Below are 14541 nucleotides of genomic sequence, written 5' to 3'. Positions count from 1 at the left end.
CCCCTACCCCCACTCGACACCAGGTGTGAAGTGGGGTGTTTGGGCCTCTTGTAGAGTGGGGGTACAGGCCAGGTGTGGAGTGGGGTGTAGTGACCTGGTGTGGAGTGGGGTGTAGGAGCCTGGTGTGGAGTGGGGTGTAAGGGCCTGTTTTAGAGTTGGGGTGGGGCCAGGTGTGCAGTGGGGGTAGGGTCCTGGTGTGGAGTGGGGTGTAGGGGTCCGGTGTGGAGTGGGGGTGGGGGCCTGGTGTAGGTGTAAGGCAGCCAGTGATCATACTACGTGGTGGCTCCCCTGCACTGGTCTGCTGCAGTGAGCCCTTGGAGAGAGACTGTGATGTTTGTCTTTTTAATTTTGCTTCTTGTTTCCCTGACCTATGGCTATACTGTGTACAGCTGTAATATAACTTTATTTCTTCATTTCTCTATTCTGTAATTAAGGACTGTACCTCGGTATGCTGTACATAATATAGCACTGTAAGTGGCACCTTAGAAAGTTTTCATTTGTGCACATATGACAATAAAGCTGATTCGATTCAATTGATATTCAAGCCATTTGGTCTTATATTGAAGAGCTGAAAATGTGTTGCTGGAAAAGCGCAGCAGGTCAGGCAGCATCCAGGGAACAGGAGAATCGACGTTTCGGGCATAAGCCCTTCTTCAGGCTTATGCCCGAAACGTCGATTCTCCTGTTCCCTGGATGTTGCCTGACCTGCTGCGCTTTTCCAGCAACATATTTTCAGCTCTGATCTCCAGCATCTGCAGACCTCACTTTCTCCTCTTATATTGAAGACCCCTTTCTTAAATGTGGAGTGAGGCTTGAACTTGAGGCTCCTGGCTGAGAGGGAGGGAAACTTTCCCCACAAAATCCTGCACCAACTGACCGTGTAGAGACCACACCTCACACTGACCCCATGCACCAATGTCCCTTCCCTGCTCTCTTCCCTTTCGGTTCACACAAATTGATAGTGCACCTGACCCAACATGCGTCCTCACCAAACTCCCCAGAAAAGTGGCCTTGTACCAGCTCTCAATGAGCTTCATGACTACTTACCTGGTCCTCATGACAGACCACAGGAGGATTGCCAAGACCTGTTTTCCTGGGTCCTGATGTGAGGTGTCTGCATTGGGAATGTCAACGGGAAACTAACACACCAGCGATTTTCAATGCTCACCCACCTACCTCAATTCTTGCTCCCAGGGACACAGAACCCCCGACCAATACATCACCAGCTCCCTTACTGCTCTGGACTTGTACAGATCTTACTCAAAGATAGGCCAGCACCAAAACAGCAGCAGGAAATGTTACCTGCCGGTGAACTCAGAGTACAAAGACATCACAAGAACATAAATTCCAAGAGGAAGAAGGTCAATGCCTCAGCCCCAAGACAGTTGACCAAGGAGACGGATTCCAATCCCAGCTCACCCCCAATCTGGAAAGTCTTCACCCATCCAACTGAAGTCCTGAACACTGGGATCAAACCAAGTCAGCTGGGCCTCGACCAAGGGGCTTGAGCATCATTGTCACCAGAATTAAACAAACGCTGAAATAGGTGACCTCCTGGATGAAAAACGTGTGGAGCTTTCATTGCCTGGGAGAAGGACACATGGCTTTAAGTCAAGGCAAGGCTGATAGGAGACATATCAAAGATCTCCGCTAATGTTCTGACCATTATGTGTGTCGTACACACACCCCACCCTCCCTGCACCATGTGCTTCTGGAAGCCACCAGAGCTATCCACAGACTATGGCCAGATCAACTTGGAAGTTATGTCTCTCTTTCTCTCTTTGTGGATGACAATGCCTCAGCTGTGAATCCATGCATTGGAATGCATTGCCAGAGGTGGTGGTGGAAGCAGATACAGTGCCAGCATTCAAGAAGCACCAGGGCAAATACATGAATAGGAGGGGAATAAAGGGATATAGATCTTGTAAATAGAGTCATAGAGATGTACAGCATGAAAACAGACCCTTCGGTTTGTCCATGCCGACCAGATATCCCAACCCAATCTAGTCCCACCTGCCAGCACCCGGCCCATATCCCTCCAAACCATTCCTATTCATAAACCCATCCAAATGCCTCTTAAATGTTGCAATTGTACCAGCCTCCACCACTTCCTCTGGCAGCTCATTCCACCATGGGAGACTGGTTAGCAAGGTTAGATGTCACGGAATACAGGGAGAACTAGCCATTTGGATACAGAACTGCCTTAAAGGTTTGAAAACAGAGAATGATGGTGGAGGGCTGCCCTTAGACTGGAGGCCTGTGACCAGTGGAGTGCCACAATGATCGGTGCTGGGTCCACTACTTTTCGCATTTACATAAATGATTTGGATGTGAGCATAAGAGGTATGGTTAGTAAGTTTGCATATGACACCAAAATTGGAGGTGTAGTGGACAGCGAAGAAGGTTCCCTCAGATTACAACGGGATCTTGACCAGATGGGCCAATGGGCTGAGGAGTGGCGGATGGAGTTTAATTCAGATAAATGTGAGGTGCTGCATTTTGGGAAAGCAAATCTTAGCAGGACTTACACACTTAATGGTAAGGTCCTCGGGAGTGTTGCTGAACAGAGAAACCTTGGAGTGCAGGTTCATAGCTCCTTGAAAGTGGAGTTGCAGGTAGATAGGATAGTGAAGAAGGCGTATGGTATGTTTTCTTATATTGGTCAGAGTACTGAGTACAGGAGCTGGGAGGTCATGTTGCGGCTGTACAGGACATTGAGGCTGAAGGGTGACCTTATAGAGGTTTATAAAATTATGAACGGCATAGATAGGATAAATAGACAAAGTCTTTTCCCTGGATTGGGTGAGTCGAAGACATTTTTAGTGTGGAAGGGCAAAACGTGGCTTGTAGGGCCAAAGGACATGTTCCTGTGCTGTATTGTTCTTTGTTTTTGTTCACACAGACAGCTGTTATGCTTTAGGGTATCTCTTGGCCCCAGGTGGTACAATCCATGGGGGGAGCTCCATCGGACAGGGTGCTCACACAAACAATCAAATGGATTAAAAATAAAAAAAACCAGCATTGCAGGTGGAGGGATTCAAAACTGGTGCACATTTTCTCACACCAAGGAAAAAGGACCCAAATTCCCCGTCCCCTAACCCAAATCTCTAACTCCCCAACTAGTTTGCAACAATTGTAATTAGGTGGAGGAAGGGTGATAAATCATATTATGGAAACTACAGCTGGTGTGGTTTACACAGACTTTAGGACTTTAGGAAGGCCTCTGACAAGATTCCATACTGAAGGCTGATCCAAAAGGTAACAGTCCGGGTGATTCAAGGCAAGTTGGAAACTGGATCCAAAACAGACTTAAAACAGGAGGTAAAGGGTGCGAGTTGTTTTTGTCATTGGAAGCCTGTGACCAGCTATGTACACAGGGAGTGGTGCTGGCACCTTTGTTGTGTGTTACTCATATAAACAAAATGAATGTGAATATAGAAGATGTCATTAGTAACTCTGCAGATGGGCTGAAATCGGTGGCGTTATTGATAGTCAGGAGGGTGGTGTCAGGGTACAGTCTGATATTGATCAGCTGGTAAACTGGGCAGCACAATGGCAGACGGAATTTTCGGGAGACCTAATGAGGGCAGGCGGAACACAATGAATGGTAGATCCCTGAGGAACAAAGGGAATTTGGTGTACAAATCCATAGATCCTTGAAGGTGTCAGTGCAGGTTCACAGGGAGGTAAAGAAGGCATAAGGGATGTTTGCCTTCATTTAGCAGGGGTGTAGAATAAAGGAGCAAGAAAGTCCTGTTGCAACTTTATAAAATATTAATTAGGCCACAGCCAGAAATATGTATACAGTTCTGCTCACCACACTGCTGGAAGGGTGTGACTGTACTGGAGAGGGCACACAGAGATTCACCAGGATGATTCCTGGAATGCAAAGTCTCAGTTATGAGGAGAGACTGGGATGGGCTGGGTTTGTTTTCCTGGGAACAGAGGAGACTGGTGAGGGATCTGATTGAGATGTACAAAATGATGACAGGCATACACAGGGTAAATCGTGAGAAACTCTTCCCATGGCACGCGTGTTTAAGACCAGAGGGCAGACATTTAAGTTGAGGAGCAAGTGGTTTAGATGAGTTTTAAAAGAAGAAAATTCACTCATCGGGTGGCAGAAGTATGGAACATGCTACCTGAGAGGGTGGTGGGGGCACGTATTCTTGCTACATTTAAGGAGCGTCTGGAAGGGCACTTAAAATGCCAGAGTATAGTAGGCTATGGACCAAGTGCAAGTAAAAGGGATCAATGTAGTTTGGTGTTTGTTGGTCAGCATAGACATGGTGGGCCGAAGGGCCTGTTTCTATGCCACATGACTCTATATCCATCTTGTCCATAGCAGGGAATATTCTGAGGCATAATCTCCTGAATCACACACTTCCTGTGACTGAGGAAATCCCGTCAGAGACTCATATGGTCTTGAGCTTTCCAGAGGAAATAGAGGATATGGTCTTTGTTTCGAGACAAATCTTTGAAAAATACCAGAGAACATCATGAGTGACTCTTCATTGCATTTATCGACCTGAGTAAAGAATCTGGTTCAGTGAGTCGTGAGGTTTGTGAATTGTTCTCCAGAGATCTGCATATCCAAAAGAAAAACTTCCTCACAATCCTGGAACTGCTGCACGATGAGGTGGCTGTAACTGTTTGCGTGGGATGTAAATGTTCCGTCGCTCATTTACGTCAAAGGACTCTGGAGTATGTTGTGCGTTTGGCATACCTTAGCAGCTTCCTCCCTCTGAAGGCCATTGGTGAGGTGATGCAACCTTGCATTAGCTACACCAGTTTAGTGTTTTACAAGCTACGACAGTGAGTGCTTGATGTTATAGAACTGCGCAAATATCAAAAGTGCTGGTGTTTAGAGAGTAGTGGCTCTCACGACACTGCTGCAGTGTTCTTTTTATTCAATCATGGGCATGCTAGGCCAGCATGTATTGCTCATTCCTAACTGGGGCAACCAAAGGGTAGTTCAGAGTCAACCACCTTGTTGTGGGTCTGGAGTCACATGTAGGACAGACCAAGTAAGGATGGCAGTTTCCTTCCCTAAAGGCTTTCATGAACCAGATGGAACTTTCCTGACCACTGACGATGGTTTCATGGTCACCATGGGACTCATAATTCCAGATATTTATTGAATTCAAATTCCACTCACTGCCTTGGCAGGGTTCAAACCTGGGTCCTCAGAACATTACCCGGGTTTCTGAGCTAACAGTCCAGTGATAGTACCACTCGGCCATCGCCTCCCCATCACTAGTCATTCTGGAATGTTAACGGCTTCTATACCTGTTGGCAGCTCACAGCAGAGCTCCCTCCCACATGCGCCATCTTCCTGCAGATGGTCCCATCCAGACTGAGTCATCTATTTGTAGGTCACAGCAGAATGTACACACTCCACCCAACGTGCTGTTTAAGATGTGCAACATTGTACCAAGCCGAAACTCCTTGTGTGGGCTGTACATGGGTCAGTTCCTTCAGATTACTTTACATCCACAGCTCCATAAAAAAAACAAAGAGTCCACACTCTGGAATAAACTGCTTGTACACTCCAGAAAAAGAACTTGCAGGTCTGTTGCCTGCAATGCTGCTCAGTTTTACAGTGGCTAGACTCTTCCATGACCCGTGGAGGCAACTTTACAGTGTGGGCAGTGATAAATCTTACAAAGGCATGTTCCCGCTGCACTCTGACATGCTCCTGCCTCCATGTGACTTTCTGGACTTTTCTGTGCTCCTTGGGTCTGCCCACCCTTCCACAGCATGCAGCAGCATAAGTTAGTTGAAAGGGCAAAGTCACCTCTTAATTTTGTGCAGCACGTTAATTTTACAAAAGACGAGGTAGGAAGACTGCCTTTGACGTCAAGGTGATATCTGACCAAGTCTGGCATCAAAAAGCCCTTGCAAACTTGACATCAATGGGGATCAGGGGCAAACTATCCATTGAGTGGAGACATACCTGCAACATAGGAAGATGGCTGTGACTGCTGGGGATTAGTCATCTCAACTCCAGGGCATCTCTGCAGGAGTTCCTCAGGAGAATGTCCTAGGCCCAACCATCTTCAGCTGCTTCATCAATGACCTTACCCCCCTTCCTAAGGTTGGAAGTGGAAAATCTTACAGATAGAGCAAGGCCACTTAATGGAAATCGGTACATCTTGTGTCCGGTTAATAACAAAAAAAACAATGAAAATGCTTTGCTTCAGTGTTAAAGGAGAAAGCTTGTTTGACTGACAGAAAAACTCCTAACCACTTTCTCATTCATTCCTTTGGGTTTTTCTGGGACGTCTGCCACATAACTACTTAATTCAAAAAAAACTGGCTGATTGCCTGTGTCCCTGTCTCTTATTCTACTCTGTTTGGTCAGAGAAAAGATTGGATATGATTCAACACAATGGGTGTGAGATGTATTTCATCACTAAGACAGCACAATGGGCTGCCTGTTATTTACAGTGTATGGCAAAACAACATCAAAGCTCTCTCACTAGTGTCACACAGCTAACTGCCTCACATCTCTGCATTAAACCAGAAACTGGCATTAAAACACTATTGTTTAAAACCATACATGGGAACTTTTGCCCCCAAAATCTTCCTGTAGGAAAATAACCAATAAGTGACAACACATCCACGCCTGGTCTCTTGGTCTACCCGGGCTGAACGCTAATCAGAGACACAGGCTTAAATCCTCAGCTTACACAAGTTGAAAAATTGAACTACTTTTCATTGACGTGTCCCCCATCTGGGAGAAAGAGCCCTATCCTGGAGAGCTGCTGGCCAATCAAATGACTGACATCTCTGTGGCGCCACCAAGAATCGTGTTGGGCGCTGGAACTGCAGGAAGTTTCCAATGATGAGGCATGGAGCTGGGTGAGAAGTACTTTAGGGGAGAAAGGGGGTTCACCCTGGCAAGGGTCATATTAGTGACAATCATTCAATTACTCCTCAGGGAGTTGGTTAGTTTATTTAAAAAAGTAAGCCATGTAATAAGTTGTAAAGAGACATTACATCAACAAATAGATTTCAGGGTGAGCAGTCTGCAGTGGAGACCCTCATCTGTACACAATATGTAACAAGGCTGCTAGAGTGGGTACGGAGACCAATATGTGCCTCAGTAACAGGAATGGTGAGTAGGTGACAGACAGATATACAGCTCACATATCAGAAAAGAACATCACTTTTATATCAGAGAAACATATGTTGCTAATTTAACAAAGGAAAGATGAACAAGGCAATCATGCTGTGTTTCATTCATGATACACAATTTCTTTGTCTCGTCGATAATCAAACCCAAACAATTTTATGCCTCTGCGTAATAACGTGTAGAGGATTTCATACAAATGTTCAAGACGAAAACATCACTCAGAATGATGACAACACTTTTCATGTTGCTGAGTAAATTCATCTCTCCTGACAAGAAACAATATTCGGCATTTGTATTTGAATCATAAAATGGCCCTTCGTTAAAAATGACACAACACCAGGTTATAGTCCACTAGCACTAGTTTCCAAACAAACCTGGTGTTGTGTGATTTTTAACTTTGTACACCCCAGTCCAACACTTGCGTCTCCAAAAATGGCCCATAGCACTGAGAGTGTTATCAAGCCATAATTTGTTTATTCAAAGACAGGTGGCCAAGAGCTAAGTCAAAGCTGATGATTTTACAGAAGCAACATAAAGGAGGAAAGAGAAATTGAGAGATTTTAGAGCAGGAATGTGAGAGCTCAGGACTTAGACTGCTGGATACTTACAGTTATGTTCATGTGTTTCAACTTCTTTATTTGAAGATGTGATTACGACTCCACGGCTTTGGTAAACTGAGAAGAAAGATAAGAAAAAGCTCAGTGAGGTTACATTGAACACACCAGGCTGCAAGGTCCAAACACAGAGCCATTCACTCTGCCAGTGGGACGTGGGTGGGGAGTGGTCTCAACACTTACATCTGCAGCATGCGTGAGAAAAGACATATACCCCCTCCCCTACCTCCTATTCCAAAGATGCAGTCTCATTCAGAATTACCACAATTGACAAATCCTTACAATTATATAGTGCTTTTGAATATCATGCAACATCTTGCTTCACAAGAATTAAATCAAGTGGAAAATGGCACTGCGCCGCATGAGGAGAAGTAAGGAAAGGTAAGTAAGTGCCCGATCAAACAGATTTAGGAACATAGGAAAGACATTCAGACCACTAAGCCTGCTATTCAATTTGAATAATCATCTCCTTAAACATCACTTGCCTGCACTAGCTCCCCCAATGCCATTAGCCTCCAGAAACCTATCCATTCCATTGTGGACAGGTTCAATGATTGAGTTTCCACAGCTCATTGGTTGGAGAGTTCCAAAGATTCCCCATGCTCTGAAGACATTTCTCCTCATCTCAGTCTCGAATACACTACACTTGGGGCAGCACGGGTGCTCAGTGGTTAGCACTGCTGCCTCACAGCGCCAGGGACCTGGGTTCGATTCTAGCCTCGGGTGACTGTCTGTGTGGAGTTTGCACATTCTCCCTCTATCTGCAAGGGTTTTCTCCCACAGTCCAAAGGTGTACAGATTAGATGAATTGACCATTGTGTTCTGGGATGTGTAGGCTAGAAATATTAGTCAGGGGAAATGTAAAGTAATAAGGTAGGAGAATGGGTCTAGGTAAGGATTGGTGTTGACTTGTTTGGCCAAAAGGCCTGTTTCCACACTGTTGAGATTCTATGCCTCCTTATGCTAAGATTATGCCCTCTAGTTTTAGGCTCAGCAGCCAGGGGAAGCATCTTCTCAACATCCACCCTGTCATGGCGTGCAAGAATTTTATAAGTTTCAATAAGATCACATCTCATTCTTCAAAAGTCGAGAAAGATCGTAATCACAGTTTCCTCAATCTCTCCTCATAAAACCATCCCGCCATCCCAGGGATTAATCTGGTGAAACCTTGTTGCACACTCTTTGCCAAGGATATCTTTCCTCATAAAGGGGACCAAAACTATACACAATATTCCAGGTGCTGTCACACCAACGCTCTATACAACAGCAGGAAGACCTCTTCTGTATTCAAACCCCCTTGTGATGATGACCAACCAACTATTTGCCTTCCAAAATACCTGCTGCATCTGTGCTGAGTTCTGAACAAGAAATTGAGGTTTATAAAATCATGAGGGACATAGATAAAGTGATTGACAAGGATCTTTTCCTGTGGGTGGGGGTGTTCAAAACTAGGGGGCATATTTTTAGGGTGGGAGGAGAGAGCTTTTGAAAGGAAGTGAGGGGCAATTTTCTTTTCACATAGAGCGCGGTTTGTCTGTGGAATGAATCAGAGGAAGTGGTGGATACCGGGACCATTACAACATTTAAAAGACGTTTGGGTAGGTTCATGAATACGAAAGGTTCAGAGGGATACAGGCCAAGCTCAGGCAGGTGGGACTAGTTCAGATTAAAACACCTGGTCAGTGTGGACTACACGTGATTTTTCTAGAACGCGATGGTTGCGTTCTTGTGCAGCCTTGCTTTAGAAACAATGCTTAAAATGTTAGTCATGCAGTCGCATTACAGCCAACAAACATTTTAAAAGTTCGCGCTTTAGAAACAGTGTCCCCAGTTTGTCAATCGCGTTACAGCCAATTCACGCTAACGAAATGTGCGTTATAGCAGACCGACCTGTCGTTGAACTGAAGGGGCTGTTTTTGTGCTGTATGACTCTATCCCTTCGAGTATCTGCATTTTCAAAACTCTCACTGTTTAAGAAATATTTTGCCTGTTGTTTTTCTATAAAGTAAATAACTTCATTTCTATTTACTTAAATTTTCATCTGCCATGTTCTAGCCCATTCATTTTGATCGGAAAGGTCCTCCTTAAGTATTCTTGCATCCTCCTCAGGACTCATGTTCCCAACCAGTTTGGTACCATTAGAAAATTTGAAAATCTTATAATAGGTCCCCAACTCCCAATCATTTATCTGAATTATGAACAGCCTGGGACCTAACTCTGGCCCTTAGGGTACTCCACCACTAATAGCCTGCCATCCTGAGATTTATTGCTACTCTCCAGTTATTAACCAATTCACTATTCATATAATGAATACTCCCCTCTGCTGAACTAACAGAGCATGCCAGAGGCTGGGAATTCTCCAAGTTAAAAATCACACAACACCAGGTTATAGTCCAAAAGGAAGCACTAGCTTTTGGAGCACTGTTCCTTCACCTGATGAAAGAGCAGTGCTCCGAAAGCTAGTGCTTCCAATTAAACCAGTTGGACTATAACAATGTGTTGTGTGATTTTTTAACTTAGTCCACCCCAGACCAACACCGGCTCCTACACAGAGGGAATTCTCCAGTATGCAGCTCACCCCCTGATGTCAAAACCATCTACAAGGCACAAGTCAGGAATGTGATGCAATACTCCCCACTTGCCTGGGTGGGTGCAGTTCCAAAAATACTCAAAACCCTTGACTCTCTCCAAAGGAAAGCAGCCTGCTTAGTTGCTTGTGGATGCGGTGTCACTCCGTCCTTTCACCACTGACACATTGCGATGGTTGTGTGTACCTTCTACAAGATGAACAGCAACAACCCACCCAGACTCCTCACCTTTCAAACCCAACATCTCTAACATTGAGAAGGATGAGTAGCGATAGAGCAGCAGCAGGGGCAGCACTGTGGTTCAGCGATTAGCACTGCTGCCTCATAGCAGCAGGAAACCAGGATCAATGTCAGCCTCAAGTGACTGTGTGGAATTTGTATATTGTCTCCGTATCTGCATGGGTTTCTTCCAGATGCTTCGGTTTCTTTCCACAGTCCAAAGATGTGCAGGTTGGGTGGATTGGCTGTGCTAAATTGCCCAGAGTGTCCAGGGATGTGTAGGTTAGCTTGGTTAGCCATAGGATAGGGTCGAGCGGTGGGTCTGGGTGGAAAGCCTTTCGGAGGGTGGCTGTGAACTCGATGTCCTGCTTCCACACTGTAGGCATCTTATTCTATAATCTATGATAGGGGAACACCACCAAGTTCCCCTCCAAGCGACTCACCACCCAGACTTGGAAATGTATTGCTGCACCTTCAATATCACCCACTTAAAATCCTAGAACTCTCTCCTTATTACATTGTGGGCTTACCTGGAGCAAAGAGACATGGAAGACTCTGTGGTCAAAATGGTGGCAGTGTCCAGGCCCCTGTGCCTGGGCTTGTCCACTTCATCCACTTTTTCTTCTTGTCCCTTCCTTACAATTTCAGTTTTTGTTTAGTTTTTGCTTAAACCCTCTTGACAAAGAGACATCTTCCGTGGGAAAGTGGCTTCAATGGATTCCAGAGTGGGTGGTTGCATTTTCAGAGGCAGCATGGCGGCAGAGCCGGTCAGCCAGCCTGGGAAACCTGCAGCACGACTCTCGCTTCCGCATGGAGAGCGACTCTGGCGGAAGGCATGGTGTGGGCTGGTGTAGCCTGGAGAGAGACTCTGGTAGGGGGCATGGTGTGGGCTGGTGCAGCTTGGAGAGAGACTCTGGTAGGGGGCATGGTGTGAGCTGGTGGAGCCCAGAGGGGGACTCTGGTGGGGTGCATGGTGTGAGCTGGTGTAGCCTGGAGAGAGACTCTGGTAGGGGACATGGGGTGGGCTGTTGGAGCCCGGAGAGGGACTCTGGTGGGGGGCATGGTGTGGGCTGGTGGAATTGAGCTGGTGGAGCCTGGAGAGGGACTCTGGTGGGGCCATGGTGTGAGCTGGTGTAGTCTGGAGCAGGAACTCTGGTGGGGGCATGGCATGGGCTGGGGAAGCCTGGAGTGGGATTGTAGTGGTGGAGAAGGAAAGGTTGGACTCTATTTAAGTGATTTCCCTTTTTTAAAATTTTATTTTAAGTTCATGAGAATGGTGCCGATGCAAGGCAACAGTACCCACTTTTCACTATAATGATGTTGAATACATATGAAAATAAATGATTCAGTCAGGTGGCTCAGGGCACTTAGGAAGGGGCAATAAATATCGGCCGAATCAGCAAAGGCCACATCTCCCAATCAATAACAACAAGTGAAATTGTGATGTTCCCCCCTTTCAGCAAGCACATCGGAGTTCAATTTTCTCTACAAATGGTTATTGGTGTCTGTGAAGATCCTGATAATAGCAGTACTGAATGAGCAATTCAGACGGAGGTGCTAACTTTTCGATGAGGTGTTAAACCAAAGCACATAGATAGGTGGACATAAAAGATGCCAAAGCACTATTTGGGAGAAAATGACAGTGAGTTCCCCAGTGTCAATATTTATTCCTCAGCAAACACCACTGAGTGGAGGCAGATTAACCAAATTATTTTGTGTGGGACTTCCCTGTGTGCAAATTGCCTGGCTTACTTCCTACAGCCTAACCTAATTGTTCAAAATATTCTTCATTGGTGGCGAAGTTAGTCCTGAGGTCATGAAAAGCAAGATTTTTATTTCCTTGCTTTCCACTCGTAGTGCAGTGGCTCTGACAATTCTCTCTATTCTGGAAGTCGGCCTGGCTGAAAGCTGCAGTTGCTAAGCAACGCACGCTTCACAGGTCAGACTATTCTCGAACTAATCCTCATAAAAAAACGAGGAAAGAAATCCCAAAGAACTGTTGAAGCCGCAGAGCAAGAGATAATTTCAAAACTGAGATTGACAGATTGTTGTTAATTTCGGTTGCTCTTACACAGGGCCAAGACACGTGACTGAGATTAAGGCAGCGACCATTAACAGTCCAACTGGAAGGTGATGAATGACATAATCCCGCTCCCATATTCTTGCTGAACATTCCTTTGGATGTTTTGCACATCACGAACTATATATTTCCCACCCTCCACAGATGTTCTAAACTCAAGCATAACTTTGAAAGAATACCATAGAGAATTTCAGGGTAATTTTAAAAGTTTGCTAATTGGGTGGGATAGTGTGTAATGCTACATTCATGGAACTGACAGGATTTTCATACCACACCCTTGTCATCAGATATTCTCACACACCTTCACATTCACCAGCACATGGGAGAAGGCGTCAATTAAATCTCATCTTATTTTCAGGTGCTGCACTTCAAATCTTCACCATTTATTACAGAAAGCTTTTCCTGATGCCTATCTTAGCTGTTTTGTTGTCAATCACCTTAAATTGATGTCCTCTGTGTTTTGACTCTTCTGTTAACGTGAATAGTCTCTCCTTTTCAATGATGAATAGATACCTAATGGTTTTGAATTCCATTACCAAATCTCCTTTCACCCTTCTCTTCTCCACTGAGAACATCCTCAGAATGTCTAAACCGTGTAATTGAAGCTACTCATTCTTGGAATGATTCTCATGACTAGTTTCTGTACCCTCTATGATGTCTCCACATCTTTCTTGAAATCAGGTGTCCAGAACCACAGCAAATACTCCATTTGAGGCAATCGTGTATCTTCATTACTGCTCCTGCATCTTGGTAAAATGATACCTTGCAGTTCTATAAAAGTTCCTTGTGTACTGTTATGAACCAGTCCAGATCCCCTCAAAATATTTTACTGTAGCCTAGACCGTAACTTTTTCTTATCTTAAAGGCTAATGCAATCTGCTGTGCTCCAGAGCAATTCAACTGGTCAAACTACTTGATGTTAAGCAAAACACCATTTATTCAACACTATATTTAACATACAACAAAATAAATAAAAACTTAGAACAACTTAACTCTAATGGTAAAGCTAACAGAATAAGAGATACAGTAACTATTACTAGTCAATTGTTCCAATATAGTAACATCTCATAAACACATCCTTTGGCAAAAAGGCAAATTCAGAAAAATGGACTTGTCTCACAGCTAACCCAGTAGCAAAGAGAAACCCAGCTTTTAACTGTAAACGAGAGAGGGAAAAGATAGCTTTCTACTCCTTCAAAACTCCAGCTGCTTCTGCTGAACCTAAAAGCTAAATAAAACCTAGAAATTCTGGTCTGTGAGAGCTGGCTACACCCATCCAGGTTGCTTCAATTGTTCCAACCTTTTAAAAACCCCAAGGCCTCACATGCTGTTTACTTTTCTGGCTGTCCAACGCCACAGCTCAGTAACTCTGTCTTAATGGTAAAAACAAGGACTGCAGATGCTGGAAACCAGAATCTAGATTAGAGTGGTGCTGGAAAAGCACAGAGGTCAGGCAGCATCCGAGGAGCTCTATTCCTGTTGAAGAGTTTTTGCCCGAAACGTCAATTTTCCCGCTCCTCGGATGCTGCCTGACCTGCTGTGCTTTTCCAGCACCACTCTAATCTAAACTCTGTCTTAAAACCTCTTAAAGTCACAGCATCATCACAGTACAGACAGTTAGGTACTTTCAGCCTCCAATCTTGGGGTAAACGTCCTCCAAGGCTGCCTTCAAGATACATAACAATGCAGAATCACTGACCAGAAACTGATAGCCAAATTCCATACCCATGAAGACGGTCTCAACCACAATCTTGGGGTCATGACACGCTACATGTAACCCCACAATTGTGTTCTGTGTTTGTGAAATCTTCCTTACTATTCTGTTTTGACACCATAACCTTGATAACTTATTATGATGTCTCCACCTTAAGTAGTTGGTCCAGCTTGGATTACATGTTATTT

At 44.9% G+C, this 14541-nt stretch overlaps 1 protein-coding gene across 1 annotated transcript in view; it reads right to left on the bottom strand.

Moving 5' to 3' along the window:
- The window catches only part of jam2a (junctional adhesion molecule 2a), a 91092-nt gene that overhangs the window by 38117 nt on the left and 38434 nt on the right, over positions 1-14541 (bottom strand). Inside the window, exon 2 of the mRNA XM_043701405.1 lies at positions 7747-7812. Coding sequence (XP_043557340.1) covers positions 7747-7812 — 66 coding nt within the window. The remainder of the gene's footprint in view (positions 1-7746; positions 7813-14541) is intronic.

This window comes from Chiloscyllium plagiosum, chromosome 12 (genome assembly GCF_004010195.1).
Source record: "Chiloscyllium plagiosum isolate BGI_BamShark_2017 chromosome 12, ASM401019v2, whole genome shotgun sequence".
NCBI lineage: Eukaryota > Metazoa > Chordata > Chondrichthyes > Orectolobiformes > Hemiscylliidae > Chiloscyllium > Chiloscyllium plagiosum.
The sequence above is the reverse complement of the archived record's forward strand: the minus strand, read 5'-3'. Positions and strand labels throughout refer to the sequence as shown.